We start from the raw sequence: 23429 nt of genomic DNA, 5'->3' as shown, positions 1-23429 counted from the left end.
GTGAACAAACATCTATCCAATTCTGTTTTAGTCTGTTTGTCTTTTATTTAAAATAGGGTATTTTTTTTCTTACAGAGGTCTGGGCTGTCAAAATTCATATATCATTCTGCCTGTGTATGCTTACCAATAAAGACATGACAAAAACAAAGTCCACACATTGATTACAGCAATATTCTCCATCAGGCTTTTATGCATATCTATCAGTTTTTCGCATATTTGTGCAGGATTTTGGCCATATATTTGTAACTGTATTGGTTTAATTCATAAAGATCTCAAACAATAATCTGCACAGCTGATATAGGGTTTCATAAAAAAATATTTCAATCTGCACTGCAAAAACACAACATTTTAAGAGGGTATTTTTGGTCTAGTATCTACTACGAATGTCACAGTACACCTGAAGTACTGTTAGGTAAATAATTTCTTACTATTGATAAAGGAGTAATAGTTTTACTTGGAGGTTATGTGGGAAAATGTTTTGTTATAAGTGAAATAATGCCAGTTGAACAAGTATAAATTGTTAAACTGAAAATAAAGGAATGAAACAAAATTTAAATGCTTTAAAACTGCAAAGCATGGCACATATTTACTTTTAGTTTGAAGTTAAAAGTCTGAACTTACCACTTTAAAGTCATACCACATGTTTGAGAGTACAACCAAATTTGGATATTCAGACAGTGATAGGTAACTCAGTTTACAACTAATCTTAACACCAAATCTGCCTCCTTGAACATTTATTTAAAAAAAAAAAAACATTTGATAAAAAGACAGGACAATAATCTCTTTCAAACTACAGTGCTAAATTTCATTTTACATAGATTGCAACAAAATATCCCTTTAACTGCATTACACAAATATGTGGCTGTCTAAATTTGTGTGGCTTGGACTTTTATGAATGTTCTGGGTTTACTTGAGCTCCTAATTATTCATGTTCATTATATTGGCATAAACTCTTGGTGACTTTTTTCTCTCACTAGCGGTGTAACTTTGTACAGCTCCTCTTGTAGGCAGTAAATCATGTTAACTCCACTGGAAGCCCTTTATAAGCTATTTAAACATTTCCAGGGTGAAACTGGAAAACCTACATGTGCGTAGGAAGCATTAGCCCAGTCAGCTCCAGCTTGAGCCCTACACAAACCCAGTGGCGTTCCCAGTGCCAAGCTGCATACAGATGGTACGTTTCGCTCTGTGCCAATCGACTTCAGTTCTGTCCGGCTACATATCAATTCTGCTGTGCTTATGGTGGGAGAGAAGAGCGTGGTGTCATCCCTGAGGAATTACTCAAAGGAAGGTTAGAATGAGGAAGTATTAACAGGGGAAGGATGAAAAGGTGGGAGAGATGAAGGGAGGAGAAAGGAAACAAATTCAAAGGCAGAATTAAAAAAAGAGGAAAAGGAAAACACAGGAAGCAAAATCAGACTCAGAAAGGACAACTTGAGCAAGAGAAACAGGAAGTTAAAAAAGGATTTGTGTTTAAGAACAGAGGCATGTAGGACGAGGAGCAAATGGGCCACCTGTAGAGGCAAAAGAGCAGAACCGGGGAAGATAAATCATGAGGAGGTTAAAAAGAAGAAGAAATGAGGAGCAGAGGCTGAAGGACAGGAAGATTCACGCTAAGGTTTTCAGCTGGGTGAACTCTTCCAGGAGAGCAGGGCTCAGTGCAGAGCTGAGCTGAGCTGGAGGTCCTGAATTATTAAACACAATATTTTGCGGCTGAGAAGACGACTGCAACCTTGTCGGAAACATCTGCTGAGAAAGCAGGGATTGTGTTAGTGTGCTCTTAGTTTGCAGTGTAGCACAAAAAAAAAAAAAACCTTTGAAGTCACAGCTTCTGGTGTTTTTGGTGGGACGTTTCCGTTGTTTTCACAAATCAATTAATTTAGTCAATTCATTTTAAACTTTATATAAAATCTGATGCCATATAGGATCTACAACAGATTATAAAAAGTAGATTAAAACAGGCAGTTGGAAAGATAAAACTAATGAGAGAATGTTACATTGTTATGATGACATGTTGAAGACACAGTGCTTCTTAAAGAGACGGTGGCCATTTTCAAGGCTTCAAATTGTGAAATCAGAAACACATTTTTAATTTTAGATAAGGATTCCTAATTTTAAAAAACATTAATGCTTCCAAAGATGACCTGATTCTAACCATCATGTTGTTGCTGGTATTTACAGATTTATCTTGCCTGCATGCTGTTCCTTATGCTTAAACTGTCTCTGCTTGTCTACAGCCTCACCTACTTTCTGTCTTGTATCTTTATTCTTTCTGCATGCAAATTATTTTTGCTCCCTTGTGGAGAGACATGGAAACAGTCCCACCTTCTTATGATTCCAGCCAATAGAATGACAGCGAGAGACTATAAGGTCAGATCTCCCTCTCCTCTTCCTGCCCAGACAGGCACATTAGCATAAAAACCTTGTTTAGTCAAATCTTAATGAGGCATAATTTACCCTTGGTGTCAGCTCTTCTTGTGATCCTCCTGTTGAATATTTTAACTCCTCTCTGCCCTTTTACCTGCCTCTGCTCACCAGATTGTTCATTTTATTATTTATTAATCTGTAAAAATACCGGATTTACAAGCAGACTGTTTAACAAACAGCATATGACCTAAAACACCAACAAATAAAAACAGCATCTGTTAGTCATGCCAAAAATTAAGACACTCTGAAAGCTTTTGTGTTTTTCTAAAATACTCATGTGAATGTTTAATCTTAATGCATAAAAATTCAAGCGGTATAACCAAACAATTATTAAAGAAAAGGCCTTTCAAAACTTTTTTAAATAAAGTGACACTTAAAGAAAGCTAAGTCTTGTGACAAATTAGGATACCCACATGCAAGTTTAAATCTTAGAGTTTGCTGCACTTCTGGCTTTTTGGAGTAAAAGTGAACCCCCAGGTAAGACTTAAAGAGCTGTCTGAGGACTTCAGAAAAATGATTGTAGTATCATATTAGTCTGGTAATTATGTTCAGTTCATCTGAAATAAGCCATCCCACTGTACAGAATGTAATCTATACACTGGGGACATTCCCAGGCTCGGATATTTAACCAAGTTCACCTTGAAAGCAAACATCAAGATGTTAAGCAAAGTTTCCAAAAACCCAAATTTAAATGCATAAAATTAAATAAAGTGCACGCCTGTAGAATTAGAATAAGGATGAGACTGCAAACATTTAACTTCCATTGAAAACCTGTGGTCTTTAAGAAAAAAACACAAATGTTTGGTTGAAGTGGAGCACAGAGAGTTTAGAGAAAGACCAAGACTTCTGGAATAATGTTCATTTGCCAGGGGAACCTAAAACTTAATTATCTGGAAACCAAAACAGAGGAGAAATTTGGCATGAAACAAATAAAGCATTCCAGGAAAAAGAAGCTCAGGTGGCTTGAGGAACACTGTGAGAACAATTTGGGGAGCTGAAATGGGTCGTACATGTGAGACACCCTCAAACATCTCACTGCTGAAGAATATGGTTTGGGACAAACCACTTGCTATTGAGGGATAGTTTGTTAATTAATTGTTTAATTGCAAATAAATAACTTTTTTTCTGAAACCAAAAAACAAGGTAATGGATCAATGTCTGAACATTTCTTTACGTTTTTGTCTTTATTATACTATAAAGTAGATTTTTTCACTCAGTCCACGTCAATAAATGCTCTTGTTGGAAGATTTGTTTTAATTTGTGAGTGCAGTGACTTACCTTGGTTAGATCAGAAGCTCAGTCACAGATTGGCAGTGGCTCATCTAATCTCCTTCAGTTCCCTTTTCTCTGTGTGACATCTTTGCTCTTTAATCTTTCACCTCCCTTTTCCTTCTGCCAGCCCACCTACGCCATCTCTCCGTTTAGATCCGATTCTCTTTTTTCATCTGTCCATCCGACTGCCTTTCTTATTCCTCCTCGTCCTCTCTACAGTCTCCCTGGTTATTCCTCTGCTCCTTGGATGTAATTGAAGTCTGCATCCTTGAATTGAGCCACTGCCCTTGAGGAGCAGAAAGGAGGACGTAATTACATTTCTATTTGGTTGCAAATTATTCTGCTAATTCGATATGGACTTTTTTCATAACGTCAATAGCATGGGAGGTTTAAGGGGTAATGGAATGGCAACCAGCCGGAGAAGAAATAACCTCCCTCACTCTACTATACCTGTCAGCAGACAGCTGGACAAAGATTTTCACAGATTAATATTATATTAATATTAACATAACAGTACCTCCAGTTTTTTTTGTCTTTTCATTGACTATTGAGTTGATTTAGCATAAACTTAGATGGATGTTGTAGTACAATAACATAACCAACAAACAAAAACAATTCAATAAAGATCTTTATATCATTGTTTAGTAGCATTTTTGAAATATATGTTTATTAAATTAAATTTATCTGCACCATAATAAAAAGCTAACAATTACGTCAAGAAATGTTGGATTTAATTAGAATGAACTGATCATTTTACCTTTTCTTTCTTTTAAAGGTAAAATGTGACTTTCTATAAACTATTCACAGAAAATGTGCCTATTTGCAGATTTTTTTTCTGCAGAGCATATCTAAAGTATTTGATCTTGGATCTTGCTATTGGCTGGCACATGCAAATCCAGAAACACTCTTAATGTTCTTTTGCTGCAGATTAGTTTCTGTGGTTGTGCCAGGACGCTGTCCACTGCGTTTATTAATGCACAGGTAAGGTATATTTGGTGTTTGAATTATTAAAACAGGCAGTTAAAAAGCGTTTTCAGGAGGTTTCCCTAATGTTTGTGTATTTCATCTGTTTGTGGGCTGTTTTTGCCTCTTACTCCTGCAAATACCGGTTGTCTGCTGTTTACTTCTAAACATGGATAATTGTTTTTGGGGACAGATTCTTTGTACTGTTGAAGTTAAAGAAGGACATTTTGGTGAAAAAGTGTAGCGAAAAGTCAAAAGGGAGACTTGCCAAGTTTTCGTCTTAAACATACTTTGGGCTTTTTCTCCTTTTTTAAACATGGAAAATATTGTGTATCAAACTGTGAGAAGATAATTCCTTATTTTAATAGAAAGCAAAATTAATTATGGATTTCCCCCACATTTTAATACTTGTGAAACAAATGTAGTTTATTTAGCTGTTTTCCCATTTACCTCCCGTTTCTTCTCTCCTGCTCCCTCTTGTTTGTCTTTTTCTTTAGGGTCTTTAAATTTCCTTCGCCTCCCTTTCAAACAGCTCTTCCTTTGCCTTTGCTCCTTATTTCTCCAGTCTTGTTAGTATCTGTCCATGCATGCTTGCCCTCCTGATTAACCACCAACCCGAAGGACAGAACACGGAAGCATGTCCGCTCGCCTCCAGAGAGGCATCGATTTGCTGGCAGCTGGTAACCACACAGACGGCTGGCACATCGAAATGAGCTGGGGAGCAGAAACTGGAAGATGAATAACTGCAGGGAGGGTGATACTGACTATTTTTACATTCGGAGCCTCGCTGAGTGAATCCAGTCTTGTTGGATTGACAGCCTCATAAACAAAAGCAATCCACCACTATCCTTGAAAAACTGCAGGCTTTTAAGATGCAGAAACAGAGTTGCTTTACAAATGATATTCAAGACAGGCGGCGTATATTTTCTGCTTGAGCAGAAAATATTTACATCTAAAGATAGAAAAGGCCCAGATTTAAAGTTTTAAAGTGTATACATGCAGTGACGTATGATACATTATTTAAAAAATTTCCATTGATAATTTTACATATGTTATGCGTAACTGAAAAACAACCAAATCTGTTGCAAAAAAAGTGCAATATTCATCTTTAGACAACATTTTACTTTATTGAAGCTCTTTTTATTTTAACTTCAGTTGTTATTCTTCTATTGATTTGGATGCAAATTTGAATTCACCGTGATGCTAAAAATTAAAAGATCACAATTAAGGATCAACTTATGATTGTCTATTAATGATTCATTAGATTGAAATCAGTTCCAGTTGATTATCCTATTATTAGACCTTCATTTAGTGTTGTAGTTTGGCCGCCATCCAGAAGAGGGCACCGCTGGTCATCCTTAAGCAAAGCCAGATACAGAACAAGAAAGATAAACGATCCAAGCAGAGTCCGGTTTGAGATACAAAATGCTCTTCATGCGGTAGAGTTTTGAAATGTAAATGACATTTGGATTTGCTCATAGCTTCATTGACATAAACATCTCTTCCTTTTGGAAAATGTAAGCCCACATCATTCTTTTTGTGATGCCAGTGTTGTTTTGGTGCCTAAATTAAAATTAATGTTTCATGATCATACCATAATACATTTCCCCAAAGTGTTTAAGTCTATGTGTAAATTTTGGATGAAAAGAATTATGTCTTGAACCCTGCTGTTTAGTACGTAAATGTGTGAATTCAGATTGAAAAGCTGTTTTAGCAAACTACTCATGTAAGGATTAAAACAATGAGCAAAACAAATCTCATGATGTAGCTTGGGTTTCACAGCATATTTTCCCCAGTGAAAAGCATTAAATATTTTTGTTAATTATTACTCCATTCAGTATGTGATTTACTTTCACTACATAAATCTTTTGCCATTCATATTTTTACAAGGATTTGTTTTCTTTTTTCCTCCTGAGTAGCCTTTGTATCATAAAGCATTTAACTGCATGGCACAAATCTCTGACTAATGACAACCCATAATGTCCTTAGTAACACTAAGACTGCATTACTATGTGATTCAATGGATTATCAACGTATTGTGAGAAAATCCCCGCCAGAGCCAGGAAAATGCCATGAGGTGATATGAATTTCCTTAATACTTCACAACTCACCAAACAAAAACCGAATAAAGACTGAAAGGACCACTCCTAAGCTTTTTTACATGATTAATATAGGTGTCTGTATTTAAATGAAACCATAAAACGAGGTTAAAGATGTTCAGAATGTTTCTGAGGCTGCAGCTATAAATTGAAAACCGACTTGGAATGCACATGTGAACTCTTGTAGATTCATAATCCAATTATCCTGCTGGTCACTCCATTACACATCAGTAACTGGATATATAGTTAAATCCAAGTAATGACAACAGAATTAGCCTTTCAGGAGGTTTAAGTCAGATCAAAAAGAGGGAGGTTTCTGTTGATGCAGAAATCTCAAGTGGGGATAACCGTGAGAAAGGATTTTCCCTGTTTAAGGGAACAATAAGGGGGATGTGGTACACTGCCCAGGGCGGCACAACCTTTGGGGTTCCACAAAAATAAACATCTGTATGTTGTTTTTCCCTGAATGAGTACTTTCATGCTTGCTTGCATCATCAATGGCTGCCCTCTCTGATGTAAGAACCCCACAGGAACAATGATGATGGTGTTTGATTTGAAGGTTCTGATGTGGCAATGTAAAGGTCAGAGGGTGCTGCACTCGTGGAAACTGTCATCTCACATTCAAATTGAGTTCTTGGTGTGAAAACTGAGTTTCAAAGAACTCTTTCTGTAAATTTGCATAAAGTGCTTACATATATACATGTATGTCCAAATTACTAGAAACTATCAGGCCCACTTTGGATAAGCCCACTCGTGTTCTCTGTGCCATAAACTACATCAGTGGTGCCCTTTTTTATGAGTTATTTCACATCTGCGTCACGTTCACCTCACTCTGTTTTCATTAAACATCAAACATAAGCTGGAGACGATTATAAGTTAAAGGTACCATTGTTTTGAAGAAAACTAGTATTGCTTTTTCCATGCTCAAAACAATTTTCTTTTGATTTTTAATGTAATTTGTCAACCATCTCATAGTAGAGATTAAAAAAAAGAAAATCTTCTAAAACAATCTGGACTTTAGATAGAGCCTTTATTATAATTATCACTCATCACTGAAGAGAGATTCTTTAAAAAAAATAGCAAAATATTAAAAAGTCATTAAAGCTTCTACTTGCAAAAGAACAGAAAGCTGCCATTTAGATGCCAAATATTAAGACTAAGTACAGAGATAAATGATAAAACCACATTAAGCAAACATCTGAACCTGGACTGCTTTATGCTAGGAGTTCTGGTATTTTAGCAAAAGCTGCTCCTGGTTTCCCAGTATATTGTATGCAAAACGTTAGGTAGTAAGAAATAAATACTCTTTTTTGAACTGTGTTATACACTGATATGTCTCTCAACAGCAGGGCTATGATTGCTGTGTCCTACCATACACTTACTTTAAAAAGTTGTAATAAATAGTTCTTATTGTCACTTTTATTAAATATCATGAGAAAACTTTTTTTATGCCCTAGATCATATGTAGCTTACCCTTCTTTTCTTCTCCCTCTTTAAATTTGTCTTTACCTTTAGCTACTGGGTTCATTTCCAGTCTAAGTTTTACCCCTGACCATTTTGAGATAAATGTTCTGTTTTGGTGCCGTTTTCCTAAGCCAACAAACACAGACACAAACTAGACTTCTAACAGAAGGCAAAAAGCCAGTACTTTGTCTAAACATAACAGAGAAGTTGGCGCAGAAGCATCCACAGTGACTTGGCCTTGTTTCTGCGCTCTTCGGGTAGGCGGGAGCCTGGTAGAGGCCCAGAGAAAAGGCAGTAAGACAGAACACATTTAGAAGTGAATGTGTGACTAAGACAACGATGGAGATCCAAGGTGATTATCTCAGGAGAAAAGAGCGACATAGAGACAGCATATTGCAGGAAATCCTGTGTCACCGCCTAGTACGACTGATGCGTCCATGACAGCAAAGCAGAAAGTAGGCAAGCGACATCTGTGAGGTTGCAAAGACAGAGGTCAGGGAAATGACTGCGAGGTAATATGAAAGAGAAAAGGAAGATTAAAGCTTTTTGCTTGCAGCTCGAGCTCAAACTAAGTCCCATCTTGGCCTCAAATCTCCTGTTGCCATGGCAATTTAACGGCGGGTTGGTGTCCCAAGAGACTCTGACCTGCGAGCGCAGACAGGAGGGAGCTAAACACACAAGGAAAAGGAGCGCAGCAAAACAATACAGGTGCTTTAAACAACTGCACTGCAATGAATGCAGAAGACATCAGCCTCATTGATGTCACTACTGGTAAAAACTATCAATAAAGGGTCTAGTTCTGCTAATTAGCTTGCACAGGTAATTAATTTGCACTTAGTAAATATCTCTTTATAGATAGACATCTCATATATGATAGTTTGACCCATATGGTGTTCATTGCTCGGCATTAAATGGATCCAGTCATTTCACACCGCTGATGTCATGCTGACCTTTCTGTGTCTCTGACACAGCCAGACAAAGCTTTCTTCAACCGTCTGGAAATGTCAGAAAATCTTTGAGCAGACTATCTTAGAAAAAGACAAAAATGTGGAAAGCATAATATAATAAAATTCAGAGTAATACATTATCTTGTCTAATGTATCTCTAGATATAGTAAAATTTGATAAAATACTAAGATTTTTTTTATTACATGCTTCATCATAAATTACAAATTTGTTTGGAAATCTGAGCGCATTTTATGTTTTACTATTTTTTCCTCTAAATTGTAAAGCAATCAATTTGTCCCAATACACCCAGGGAAAAAGCTCAATTTTGAGCCAAGTATGCAGACAGAGCTGTTGCTCTGGTGTACACAAAGATAATAACCATTAAAAGCAACCAAAGCACTCTGTACTCCCACGACAGTCCCCACAAAGTGCCCAATTTGTTCTCTGCGCTGCCTTAAAAACCTAAATTAGGTGCAAGAAAAATAAGCCAAAATTCCCTCCATCATCATTCTTTATGATCAACACTCATATTTAATAAAATTATTTTAGAATTTTGGATGAGATGAAAAGCACCTTTTGAAAATAACCTTTAAGCAGGTTTTAAGCATACATTTCTCTATTAAATCTTTTTTAATGGTCTAATGTAATCCATCCATCCATCCATCCATTTTCTTACACCCTTGTCCCTTAGTGAGGTCGGGAGGTCTAATGTAATATGTGTATATATGTTTTCACTAACTTTAAGCAGAAAATTATCATAATTAACAGAAATAAAGGCTATCAAACACCAATCTGTGTCCGTATGTAATGTGTTTAACTAAATGATAAAGTTTCTGAAATAAATGGGCTTTTCAGTAATATTCTCATTTATTGAATGTGTATGTTTTTCATTAAAGATGGTATGATGCTTTATTAAAATGAAAAACAATGGTAAAAAGAAAGAACCTCACTACAATTTGAATTTATTTTTACAACATGCTTTTATTTCGTAACAATAAAACCTTTAATTCACTAGGCTATTTCCCAGCATTGCACTTAGGTGCAAGTACATGATGAATCGTGTACCTATGAGTGCATTCTTTACAGAAAACAGGGAAAGGATCAGAATGAACTCAGTTGTTTTCTTTTGGAGGATAAAAGTGACGCATGTTGTTGTTTTCTGTCTTTACAGCTGTTTCCTTCATGAGACACAGCGCGTCAGCCTTTGGATTTGCCGTGAGTCCCAGCTTCCTGCTTTCCTCCCTAAACACTGATCAATTAGTCATTGCTGGGGACCCTGGTAATTTATTAATGAATCCCAGAACCAAAGTGTTATTGGTCCCCTTGTTGCCACGGTAACAAAGGAGAGCGGATGGACTCTCCGAGGAGCTGGGATGGAATGTCAAAATGCATTTTGAGTTTGTGAAAGAGGTCGTCAGGTTTTTACCAGAGGACAATGTTATGCAAGAGTTCATAATTACAAGAGGAAATGATTAAGATTGTTTCTAGTAGGATAATGTACAACTTAATAACAAGGAAATGAAAATTAATACATTCACACCTTGGGCTTTTGGTGGGAAATGTGATTAGCATAACATGATTAGATCATTTGAACTGCAGCTCTGGCTATTTTATCTCAGAATGTTTTAATTATATTTGGTAAATCATCTGAATATATGTTGCTTTTGCCAACTATAATACTTAAAGTCAGCATTGTTTTGATCATATTTTTAACCATTAAATCAGTCAAATGAATCACCGAACATTTTATTATTTCGCTTTAAGATTTTCTGTAGTTCCTGTTTTGATGCTTATCAGTTTATATTGAATCCTTCACAGAAAAAAACTGATTTATGTTCTCATTAGTCCAGGTGAGATCATTTAAAATAAACCATTTAATAAAAACCAATAAAACATGCTGTCATTATTGTTTTCACCCTTTTAATATGGGTGGTACGGCTGTGTAATCAGGGAAGCATATATTCAGGGGGCGGCAGGAGGACTCAGCAAGGAAAAAAATTAAATCTGTTGGTTGTACAATAAGTTATTTTTGTTATTTATTACACTGTAAGAAAATAGGGCCAAAATATACAATATTTAACACCATCCTCTCTTAAAACTTTGTAAAATCGCTTTAAAATGTATTGTTTTTTTCACTTATATATATATATAGATATATATAAAAAAAGAAATCCAGTATTTTTGAACAATAAAAAAAATACCTCTTTTTTTAAACATCACAAAAGCTACACTTGCTAGGAAAACATTTAAAATATAAATAAATGCAATAAGAGCACTTTTAAATCCATACTTTTCAAATTTTCCAGTCATTATTGAATATCTGTGGTCACAATTAGTAAAATTCTTACCATTTCTTTTTTCTTCTTGCGTTTCTCTAACCGGCCGTAGTTTGATGCCACACTGGATGTCATGTCATCAGTCATCGTCCTTTGGCGCTACAGCAACGCAGCAGCTGTTCACTCTGCACACAGAGAGTACATGTGAGTATAAACTAGTCTTAAAAAAGACATATGTATGAAATGTCAAAAACAGAAAGTGTTCAATTCTCATGAATAAATAAGACAGAACAGGATAGGATGTTCGGTGTATTCAAATCATTTTGAACACTTTGTATTTGTGATTAATTGGACAACGTAAATTTACTGTGTGTCATTGCTCATTACCGCTTGTCGGAGTTCAGTGGACTTTATTAAGTAGCTGTCAGGTTGCACCGAGGCTCACTTGTCTAAAAGTAATCACCAGAGCTCAGAGGTGTCACTGATAATGAAACATGCCACTTTACAATTCATTAACACACAACATCACCTCTACAGGCAAACAAACAGAAACTGAGCAGCAGACACTTAATTTTAAACAAATAAGTGATAAGTCCATCTCTGAGGAGCTGCAAGGTAGAAAAATGTAAAGAAAAACAGTTTTTTGGGGTTATGTGTTCACATAGTTACCAAAAGAAGAGGTGGTAAAATGAAAATTGTGCTGTGCAACAGACAAAAAATCAAAATAAGCTTGCCTTAAAAAAAGTTTTCTTACTGAAGAATTGGAATAGTTTGATTTCTGAGTCGAAATGAGAAAATAAGAAAAATGAGACTCACCACCACACTGCGCCTGCCAAGTAGCTGTGGGTCTGTCCTGCAGTGAGATAGATGAGACAGATATTGTAAATTTGGACCAGCAGATGAGCTTTTGTAGCAGCATCAGTCAGGCTGTGTTAAAGTTTTGCAAAAAAAAAAAAGCACTTTTGCTAAGCCTCCTTTTGACTAAAAATTCTCGGTTTTAACATGTTGGGACTGAATTTCCACCATTCTTTCTCGTCATTCTCTGTCGATCTCGTTGTAAAATATTGTAGTGGTTTGAGGCTAACTCAAAGCACCTTTCTGTTCCTGTTTTGGGGTCTGTAGAGCGTGTGTGATCCTTGGGATTGTGTTTATTCTCTCCTCATTGTGTATCCTGGGAAAAGCCATCCATGATCTGGCCACCAGGATGCCTCCAGAAGTGGTAAGGTTGCACACACATGCAACAGAGTACTTAACACACTTTAAACAGTAAATCTAGGTCTATAATCTTGTCAAAACCTTTAAAACATTATATACGAGTGGGATAATGAGCGCTTTAATATCTGAGTCATGCTCAATAAATAGCAGATGCAAAATTCTTGAGGTAACATAACCTTCTATGAATCTACCATTTCTTAACTGCATGAATATAGCTGCGTATTATAAAATGATAAAACTGATGTTTGGGGATTCTGCATGAATAAATGGCACACTGCAATACAATTATAGTCAAAATTCAGTTCTAACAAATTTATTCCAATGGAGTCCAGTGAAATTCAGCTGATCATTTATTGCCAAGTGGTAAAAAAGTCATCTAGAGGAGAAAGTGAGCTTAAAAGCATTCACAGATAATTGGTTATAATTTGATGAGATGTTTTTGTAAACAAACCAAGCTCAAACCCAAAGAAAAGATTAAATTTATAGCATGGGATTGTAACCATGGTAACACAACAACCAAAGAGTGAAGATGAATCTTTTTACTTTTTGCAAACTAAACTTACCAATTCTCTTAAACAATAAATTTAAAATGTAAACCATTTTAACATATTTTATTTATGTTGAGTGAAAATGTAATAGTATTCTCATTCTCAAAAAATATATATAAAGATTTTAGAACTGTTCTGTGTTAAAATTAAAGCAATTATGGGAATCTGATGAGCAACAACTTAGTCAGCTAAGACGACTAACACTGAGCCAGGCATACTTTCTACAGAAAAACAGAGGAAAAACATTAATATTTGCAAATAAAAATGCTAGATTGAAAAAATAACTAAGCAATGAAAGACAAGGGCAACATGACTATAGATGTACATCAGGTTAACTTAAGATGCTTTAAACTTACAGACAATCAATGAAACTTTGTTGAGACGTTTTATAGAACATGTCCAAGAGCCAACAAAAAAGAATTTGGTTTGGATTCATGGTCTGCATGCATGTTTCCCTGCAAAGATGCTGCTGAGGTTTGGCAGGTGCAGTAACGTAAAGGTGCAAAAAAGAGGTTGCGATAAACCTAAAATAGATCACAGAGGCAATGTGAGTAATGAATACTCTACCAGTCTGTGACTTTCCTGGTTTCTTTGAAACTACAGAAATAAAAGCTTCAGGAAAATGAAAGTGGGTTCTTCAGGAAATAGCTTGTCTACTACAATCAAAGATGTTCACATCAGGGTTTCCTTCACTGAAATAGAAAGGTAAAGACAGACACTGTCTTGTCTTGGTTATTTTTAAACTCATAGATCATGCATTAGGCTTATTCTCCAAATGTTTCTTTAAATTAAAGACTATGTCTTTACTTTATTATTATTGTTCATTTCTGCCTTTAACAAGGACTCCTCCTCACTTTCTTATAGCATCACTTATCATCTCTGTGAAACTGTTGAGACTATGAATAATCCTGACAGTGCTGTGTCTTTTCTTAGCTGCACTGTGACGAATTAGTGTCAGTTTAAAGCTGATTTTTCACAATGTTTTAATCTCAAGAACAGACAGAGAGAGATAGAAAACAAGAAAATGAGAAAGAGAAGCCAAAACCGCAAAACTGCCATGAGAGATGATTTTTTTTTAAAGAGTAAAAATCATTGTCACTTGACATGTTTGAGAAAACATGCATTTATTAAATCAACAAAACAAAGTTCACATTTTGTAACATTCATGTCGTTGTTCTACTGACACTTTAGTTTAATTTGGGACTGCATCCTGACTGGGACCCCAAAATCAATGCTTTGGACCAGATCAGGACATTTCTAACATAAAGAAAATTAACAAAATTTACAGATAACATTTAAACCAGGTGTGCAGCATGCAGACAGTGTGTGTTTATCGTTATTTCTTAATGCATATAGCACAATAATACTAATTTACTTGACTAAACTTCTTCTGAAACAATTTCCCATTTCGGAGACGTCTTTGTCTAACTTTAATCGACCCTGAGTCAAACGGATTTTTCTGTCGACCGTAAATTGCCTCAAACTCATTGACTAGTTGACATTTGGGTGGGTGTGACATTTAAAAGAAGGAAAAAATGTTGTTAGAAACAATTAAAGATCTCCGATGGTAAAGAGAAATATTCAAGGCAGGAGAAGAAGGGGAGCTGGTTAAGGTCAGCAGCTTCTCTCCTGACTGTGTTTATTGCTTTCATGCCATTATGTTAATAGAGACTGTGTGTTGGAGCCCAGTGGGATCTTACTAACACCATCAAAAGCCTATTACCACTATCTTTCTCTTTGACACTCTGCCTCTTACATCCGCCACCTCACTTATTTCGTCACCTTCTGTCAGCCCTTGGAATCCTTCCTTAGTTATAAACATTCTGCTTTCTAGCATGCATAAACTAAAGAAGTTGTTAGTGTATTCAGAGTTTCTCTGTCGCAGGATTTGCGCTTTGGTTGAATATGTAGATGCAGTAGTTTGGAGGATGAAATGATGCAGAGTTTCTTTTTTTGTTGTTCTCATCTAAAGCATCGTATCTTTTCCCTGTGAACTGACCTCATCTGTGTTCTAGAAATTTATTATCAGACATAGTTTTCCTGCTTCTGTTTTCTTTGGGGGTACAGAAATTCACTGAAGTCTTCAAAAAAAAGGAAGTCACAGGTGATTTACCTCACCAGATGTGCTTTCATTTTACTGTGAAAATGAAAAACAAATAATGAAAGAGGACATTAGACTTTGCACATTATGGTGTCTAAAATAAAACTCCTCTCACATGGAAGCTGTACAGTCTGAGGAGGAAAGACACACAGTGGGATTACTGCGAAATGTTGCTGCCTTGTACAGAGGGGTGAAGAAAAGGTAGAAATCCCCATTCGGATCACGTCCTCTTGTGCAGCTCTGACTGTCTGTCCATCTCTAGTACCTGATTAAACACACAACCAGAAGAGCCCCTCTGTGTCAAGAAAAGAGAGGCAGAGCAGCTTTGAAACTATTATAATGTGCAAGTACCTCATAGTGATACACACGTAGGATTTTTGCAGTAATAGAGCTTTTAATAATTGAGATTTCCAAATTGAATTCTAAAAGACTGTCAAGAGGATCTCAGGGATCCTTCCCGTTGGTTGCACTGTCCCGCCCGTTTTGGGGGATCCCGCAGCTTCCACAAGCCACAAGGGATTTAAATTGGTTTTGGTATCTTCTCCTTATGAAGCACGCCCAGGAATCGATATCACCCGCTTGAGAGTCAGAGTCAAACTGCGTCTCAGCCCAACTCTTCTAATAACGGTTGTTAACGACATGATGAGGAGCATCGTTGTGATGGAATGTTGGAAACAATGAGAGCTTCTTAAAGAGACAGTGGCCCAATTTCAAATTGAAGGTATCTTATTGCAGTGATGCTTATTTAGATGTTGAGTAAAATAGAACTACAGTGCAGACCGTTCAAAGTCTTATTTCTAAAACATTTTTATTTTTTGTTACAACTATGGAGAAATTTGTAAATGTCTGTGGAATAAGATACCAATAGAATGCCTGTGGCTGTAACATTAATAAAAATAATAATTAAATATTAACTGTTTGAATACTTTTCCAAAGTAATTGAGGTTTAAGTAAAAAGTCCAATGTTAGTAATGAATGCCTAAGATACAAATTAATAAATCAAAACCTTTTAATTGGCATTATGAAAAGCAGAACCTTGTGAAGAAAGTCTTTGTGTTTCACTGCCAGATATTCTTTGCTTTTTCTCGCCTCCTTCTGATTTCTGTCTCTCCTGAAGCAGGGGTCAAGTTTGGGTTTCTGCTGAATTCATTTGAGACTGATAGTGAGAAAAATAAGAGCTTGAATCATTTCAAAGCCTCATCTGTACGACCTTGAGCTGATGCACCAATTAAAGAGGAGCACTGAGTTTAAAATGCTTGAGCTAACGAAAAGCTAACAATTCAGCATTTAAATGAGTTTGCTTCCCTCTTGACTCTGTGCCAAGTAGTACAGGTATAGTATATAACCATAGAAAACATCCAGTTCCATGAGCTTTTTCTCTTTTTGTGTCTGACCCCAGGATGACTTCCTCTACAGCGTCTCCATAGTGAGCGGCCTCAGTTGTGCTGTGCTGGCCGTGGCCAAGTTCATGCTGGGAAAAAAGCTGACCAGTCGGGCACTTATTACTGACGGTGGGAAGTCTGCACACTCACATAATTTAATAAATAACTTCCCTGATAAATGGCGTAGGTGGGACTTAATGCTAGAGACACATGGAAAACCAAAACATAAATGATAAAAGAATAAAATGTGCATCTTGTGAAAGAGAGAGACATGCAGAGCTGAAGAAAAGTGCAACACAAATGTATGTTACTCTCCATTGTCCTCAGGTCTCACTCTCTAACTTGCAGGGCATCAATCCAATAAGCCTGAGGTTGCTGTTCTTTGAGCATGGATTTATTTCCCACAAGACTATACACTTACTGCAGGCAAGACAATAACCCACTGAGCTAGCTTCCACACTAGGGCACATGTAATTATATTTAGAAAAGGAAAAAAGGTACAAATAATGTTGCTGTATCATAGATATGATTTTCGTGTTTAAAAAAAAAAGATGGGTTTTCTTGAAATACAGATAAAATTCATGATTTATATTCCTAAATTTTGGGATGTTAGTTGTTTCACACATACTTATGAAAATGAAGGGTTATTTATTACATACAATTATTAATAATTATCCCATTTGGTTATTCTAAACAAAATCACTCACGTAAGACTTTAGTAAGAGGAATGATGCCAATAACAGGTTTAAAATTCGAATGGCATTAAATTCTTAAATGGTTCTCTTTCAGGAATATTCAAAGACATTTTAGAGAAACAAGTTTATAAACCGAGCCGACCTTTACATGCTAATCTCGTGTTTTTTAGGGTTTAACTCGATGGTTGGAGCAATCATGGGATTCTCAATTCTCATCAGTGCTGAAGTCTTCAAGCAGCATCCCGATGTCTGGTTTCTGGATGGCACCATTGGGGTTTTAATCGGACTAATCATCCTGGCCTACGGAGTCAAGTAAGAGTTTTGTGTTTGGCAGACGTTTATTTCTCAGTTTTACGGTTTGAAATCTCTTTCATTTCCTCCAACATCTACTCATTTTCTGTTTGCACAGGCTCCTGAAAGACATGGTGCCACGGGTCAGGCAGACGAGGAACTACGAACGCTTCGAATGAAAGAGCCCGAGGCTAATCAGATTGGCAGTTTTAGACACACACACACACACACCCACACACACCTGGGTGCCTCCTGCCCTCTCCTCTCTCATCTTTCATACACTCATCCACGTACTGCTTGTACATTCACTATTTTGGCATACATCATGCTCTGTTCCATGCATATATGTGAATATACACTTTTGCTGTACATACTGTACATAGTACACTCCGACATTCAATTACTCAAGTCTGAGAGACCTTGAGAGATAATGACATTATTGAAGATCTTCTCAGCTCAGAGTTTTTTTTTCCTTATTCTCTTAAATAGCTCCTAAATGCATCAAGTTAAAAATGACACCCTGGATGAGGAAGAGGTGAGATCATAAACTCAAAAGCTCAAGAAGTGCTTTGGGTTTGTTCAGGAAGGCAGAGACGGATGTCAATGCAGATTTTTATGTTGGTAGTGTCTTTAAATAAGGTCTTGTGGAAAAAAGTGGGTTTATCCATGTAATTTACTAAAGAAGACATTCAGTGGGCTTTTTAGAATGAAGCCTTTCCTTCATTGTCAAACTCTTGCTCTAAGCTGCCCACTAATTTACAAACTTTATCATTTCAAGTGACTATTAAGTAGAAGTGTGTCTTTAAATGTTAAACAGAGAAATTCTTCTGAGATTAGCCTCCTAAATTATCTCTAAGACATGAAAACAGGAGGAGAAAACGGTTAATGCTATATCTTCCTGAAACATTAACAACCTTCAGTTAGGTGACTGAGTTAAGATGAAAGGACTCATTAAGCACAAACATTTGCCATAAAATGGCGATGGAGACAAAGTTCAATGCACAAATCTGGAACTGTTTGGATGTTTTTGTTTTCTTTCTGTAATAAGGTCAAGCACAAATTAATGAACCAGCTATGATAACGTACACTTGTTGACTGCTGCTGACAGCTGATCCTTGAGCCAACTTGGGCCAGACAAAGCCTTGAACATTTTTTTTTTCCATATATTGTCATGTTGAAATTAAACGTACTTTAAAGAGATTTTAAGTTAAACAAAACATAGCGCGAAATTGTGAAGTCTTCAGAGAATATAACTTTTTTTTCTCCATACAAATGTGAAAAGTGTCATGCATTTGTTATCAGCCCCCAGAGTCAACAGAAGCACCATTCGCTGCATTTAAAGCAGACTAGTGCCTGTATTGTGTCTTTGACTTTACAGAAATCCCTCATACAGAGTATGCATGTGGCGACAGTTCAGAGGAAAAACTCCCCTCTAACAGGAAGAAACCTCCAGCTTAGCCTGGCTCAGTACGAGCTGCAATTTGCCACGAGCGACTCAGATTTTGAGAAGGCAGAGCAGATTTACAAAAAAGAAACAGAATAACTGATGTAGTACTTTTTATGTTAATAAAACATAATTCAATAGCAGCAGAGGAACATGTTTCCTCCCTCCAGGAAGGGACCACAGCCAAACAGAAAGCCAGACCAGATGTAGCTTCTATGGAGGAAAAGAAAACTGAGAAAACATTAAGTTTGCAGTTGGAATGACAGCAAATATTGCAAATTAAAGAGAAGTAGAAGAAGAAAGTAGCAGAGTGACGAAAAGTGGAAAGCCTTTAGCAGCATATCTAGAGATAGATCAAAATAACCCAACTCCTTAAAATGAATCTTTAGAGACAAAGCCACAAATAAAATATATAAAAACAGAACTAACAAACTGTAAAGTAAGAGGAAACTTACAGCATTAGAAAGTGCTGTGCAGTTATTAAAAACAACATAGTCTGATCAAAAGAAATGTGCAACTGAGTAGGAAAATATGAAAAAATGACCAAAAATGTGCATAAGAAAATCAACAGAGTACTTACAAGAAGCAAAAGGAAGAGGGCGCCAAATATAAATGCAGTAAAAATGTATTCTTTGATGGAAAAGTTTGCAAATGATGCAGCTTACATGCTTGTCTTTTAATGCATTTTCAATAAAAAAAAAACATTGAAATCCTTAAGACATGACAAAATGTGGGAAAAAAAGTTCAAGAGATAGTACTTTGCAAACACTGTTTAAAAACAAAATATATTTTCTTAATTTATTTTACCTAGTAAAATTAAATACTGCATTGGACTCTATTTAATTCCAGTGAGGTGTTCGTGTATTTTCATTATTTTTTTCTGCAGCAAAAATCCATTCAATCATTTTTCTACTCGAAATTGTGAAAGAGAGGGTGCAGTCTCACCTGGCAATAATGAGGTTTAAATAAGTGTTGACTTTCATACCATTGTCGTTGTTCGTACACGTTATGCTGTTAGAATGCTGCACTGAACCCGGGGAGGGTGTTTTTTTATTATTACTTGAAATCCAGTTATTTTAGTCAGTTGAATATTTTTTACTCACTGTAACAGCAAAGAAGAAACTTGAGAAACTTTAGTGCAACGACGAAGATCAAGCAGCTTGTAGAAAACCAATTTAGTGGCTCAGTGTTCTCTGTAAGTCTGATTTTACGTTCATCAAGCCTTCCTTCATCATCTCCTCCCGATACAGTTATGATGTTTATCATTACATGCAAAGAACAGAATGTAACAGCAAAGCACATGCTCTGTAAATATGTTTATTGCACTGTTCGGAAGTATAAAGCATATCTTATAAAAGTACAAACTGGTTATAGTTGCATATTGTTAAACATGTTTCCTCTGTAGTGTGAATATACTGTAAATGTCTTACATTTTACTGTAGATTATTGGTGAAATGAAACGACAAGTCTTACTGTAAGTGGCTGCTGTGGGTGAACATTCCTGAAAGGGTCTAGGCATGCTCTGGCTGCTCGGTCCAAGCCTCAACTCTTGTGCAGCTGCTAAAAAAAATATTCCTTGCTCACCTAAATCTGAGTGAAAACACTGTTTGACCCCAGGCAGTGAGGATTCATTATGTCTGAGCAACAACCACACTTTAATCGCACATGAATCCATTTTTATTGAAGCATAAATAAATATTTAGGTGTGTTTATATGCTCAAATTCATGAAGAGCTTGCTTAGTGTTAAAGTGTATTTCCAGGTCTCAGCTTCTCATTTTACAATGAATAAATAACGACCGACTGCCCTCTTATGGTTGGTAGAAGAATTACACTGGTCTTATTCAAAACTCCAAATCCCAAGGTAAAACTCTATATTTATATCCCCAGCTGAACAGAGTTATAAAAGCTTTGTGGAGTTATGAACAGGCCTGAATCCATTCAGCTCTGAGTTGATGTGTTTAGCAAAGTGTAACGTTTCTGTTATCTTTAGTTCCACTGTGTGAAGAACACGGATAAGCTGCAAGCTGAAGGTGTGAATCGGTTCACATCAGTTCAACTCACCAACAGCACACACTGATTTGTAATGTCCTCCACTCCCCTCTTAACTGCACAGAAGACAATCTCTACAGTGAGTCTCCTGTAAGTCGAGCACAGTTTTTCGATGCTGAAGTAACCCCATACTGCACAGAAAAACCTTCACTGTAAACCAGTTTGCTCCCCTTTACACCAGATTAAGACTGCGACATGATTTCTAGACCCTTCAATGCTAATCGCAAATCAGTGTATCCAAAATCTCAGCAGTACTATTCACATAACACAGTACTACTCCCACATTTGTCTCTATAAAGAGGTTTTCTACACCTCTACCAAGCTTTGCTTTGAAGGAGAAAGCACCATAAACAGTATGAAAACAGATGCGTCGGGTTTTTGTACAGTGTTGAGCGCCATTTTGGGCAATAATTATAAATTAATGCAGCGCTTTAAGGAGTTGTGCTGCCTTTGTTGTAAAATTAACGCTGCCAGCCAGGCATGAGTCTTGTGCATGCTGAAACAGTGTGAAATCTCTTGCTAAATGGCATCGGGGGGGAGGATGCATTAACCTCGATGTTCCCCATGACCTCAACAAGACCATGCAAAGACTACTTTTTAATGTCACTGTGCGGTTTTACTCCAGTGTAAAGGGGGCTGAATAATAATGCTTATACTCCAACTCTTTTCACAAGTTATTGATGTGAAAACAAAAAGAACATTTGAAAATTTTAGGAAGTTGGCACCAAAATCCCTTCTACCTCTCTTCTTTGTACCTTGTGTCGTTTTCATTCCACTTCATGTTGGAGCATTCATGCTTCTTATCGGTTTCCATGTTAAAGTTAAACAGCTCATCAATTGATACATGTTGTAGTCAGTTAATCCCTCTTATTTTCATATGAACATTTGAAACAACATCAGACTCTCTTTAGCCTACAAACATATCTGAATCATCAACACGTGTCAGTTTGTGTGAAATAACTTGTCTCTGTTTCATGTGGGCATGCTGTCAGTGCAGAAATGGACCATTCATTCCACCAAATTATACAATGTTTTTGAAAGCAATACAAACCAGCTCTCTGTTGCCATAGGCTTTGCATGGGCTTTTAAAAACCCAACAGTGTCTGCGGCTACAAAAGCTTTACATAGACACACACACACACACACACACACACACACACACACACACACACACACACAGATGTATAAATGAATTTACAAAGAAACTATGTAACGGATCGTTTGTTTGTACAATGACGGCGTTGATGGTATTACAGACGATGTGAACATTATTTATGTAAAAGAACATTAAGGAAACATGTATGTCAATGAAGAGAGTTTTATTGATTGAGTAAATAAAGTTTTTTCTGGTTGATCATCAAAGTGCTGAGAGGTAGTGACTTTTTGGCTGAAGAATGCATAATGAACAGTAATTAGGTAGAAGTTGGGATCATATATAACAATGGCGGATTTGTTGACAATGAGAAAAAGCGTCTAATCCCTTTTAGGAACACCGTCATCCCTATTAGCTCCAAATCACAACATCCGTTTCACTAAATGCGCTAATAAGATGACATTTTACTTTATGGGACACTTGCTGTCAATTTGCATAATCAGTTGCTGTGTCTAAAACTATAATAACAAAAACTAAAGGAGATTAAAAAATGTGTGCCTGTTAATAAAGGGATATCACATTATTGGAATTATTTAAGGTGGGCAGCCATAATCAAAAGTTATAATGGGTGTGGTTGTCAATAAAAATAAAATAATTGCAACAAACTTATGCAAAATCTCAGCTTGCTGGTAGGAAATGTTTTGCAGTGTTTCTACAGTTTATAAACATTTTAAACCACATTCAGTCCAAAGTTTGTGGATTATCACATTCAGATTATTAAGACATTCATTTTTATTTCTGTGTGTTGTGTTTATTAAACCAAAGCCAGGAGATCTATGAAATATTAACTTGGTCTTTTTGAGTATAAATGGGAAAAAATTACCCAAAACTCCATGTTTGAATATGAATAAATCCTTAAATTGTGTTACAAAAGACACTAATTCTGTTTAATAACTTGCAAATTTCTCGAATTTTTGTATCTTTACTGATATAAAAACCTTGTTTCACTAAATAAAACTTGTGATAAAAATAAATTAAAACAATAAAAGAAGCTCACCAAGCCAGTGATGTAATTTAGTATACTTACTTTTTTTAAATCACATTTTGTGGCACAAGTATAAAGGGAGCATGAGTTACAGACACAAATGTGACCACTTGCATT

General features: G+C 36.3%; 1 protein-coding gene across 1 annotated transcript in view; it reads left to right on the top strand.

Moving 5' to 3' along the window:
• The window catches only part of LOC103460319 (transmembrane protein 163a-like), a 52637-nt gene extending 30101 nt beyond the window's left edge, over positions 1–22536 (top strand). Inside the window, exons 3-8 of the mRNA XM_008402424.3 lie at positions 10344–10387; positions 11561–11652; positions 12571–12667; positions 16712–16823; positions 17560–17701; positions 17799–22536. Coding sequence (XP_008400646.1) covers positions 10344–10387; positions 11561–11652; positions 12571–12667; positions 16712–16823; positions 17560–17701; positions 17799–17859 — 548 coding nt within the window. The 3' untranslated portion in view covers positions 17860–22536. The remainder of the gene's footprint in view (positions 1–10343; positions 10388–11560; positions 11653–12570; positions 12668–16711; positions 16824–17559; positions 17702–17798) is intronic.
• Positions 22537–23429: the final 893 nt, after the last annotated feature.

This window comes from Poecilia reticulata, chromosome 2, assembly GCF_904066995.2.
Source record: "Poecilia reticulata chromosome 2, P_reticulata-male-v2, whole genome shotgun sequence".
NCBI lineage: Eukaryota > Metazoa > Chordata > Actinopteri > Cyprinodontiformes > Poeciliidae > Poecilia > Poecilia reticulata.
Note: the sequence above shows the minus strand (reverse complement) of the source record. Positions and strands in the feature narration are given on the sequence as shown.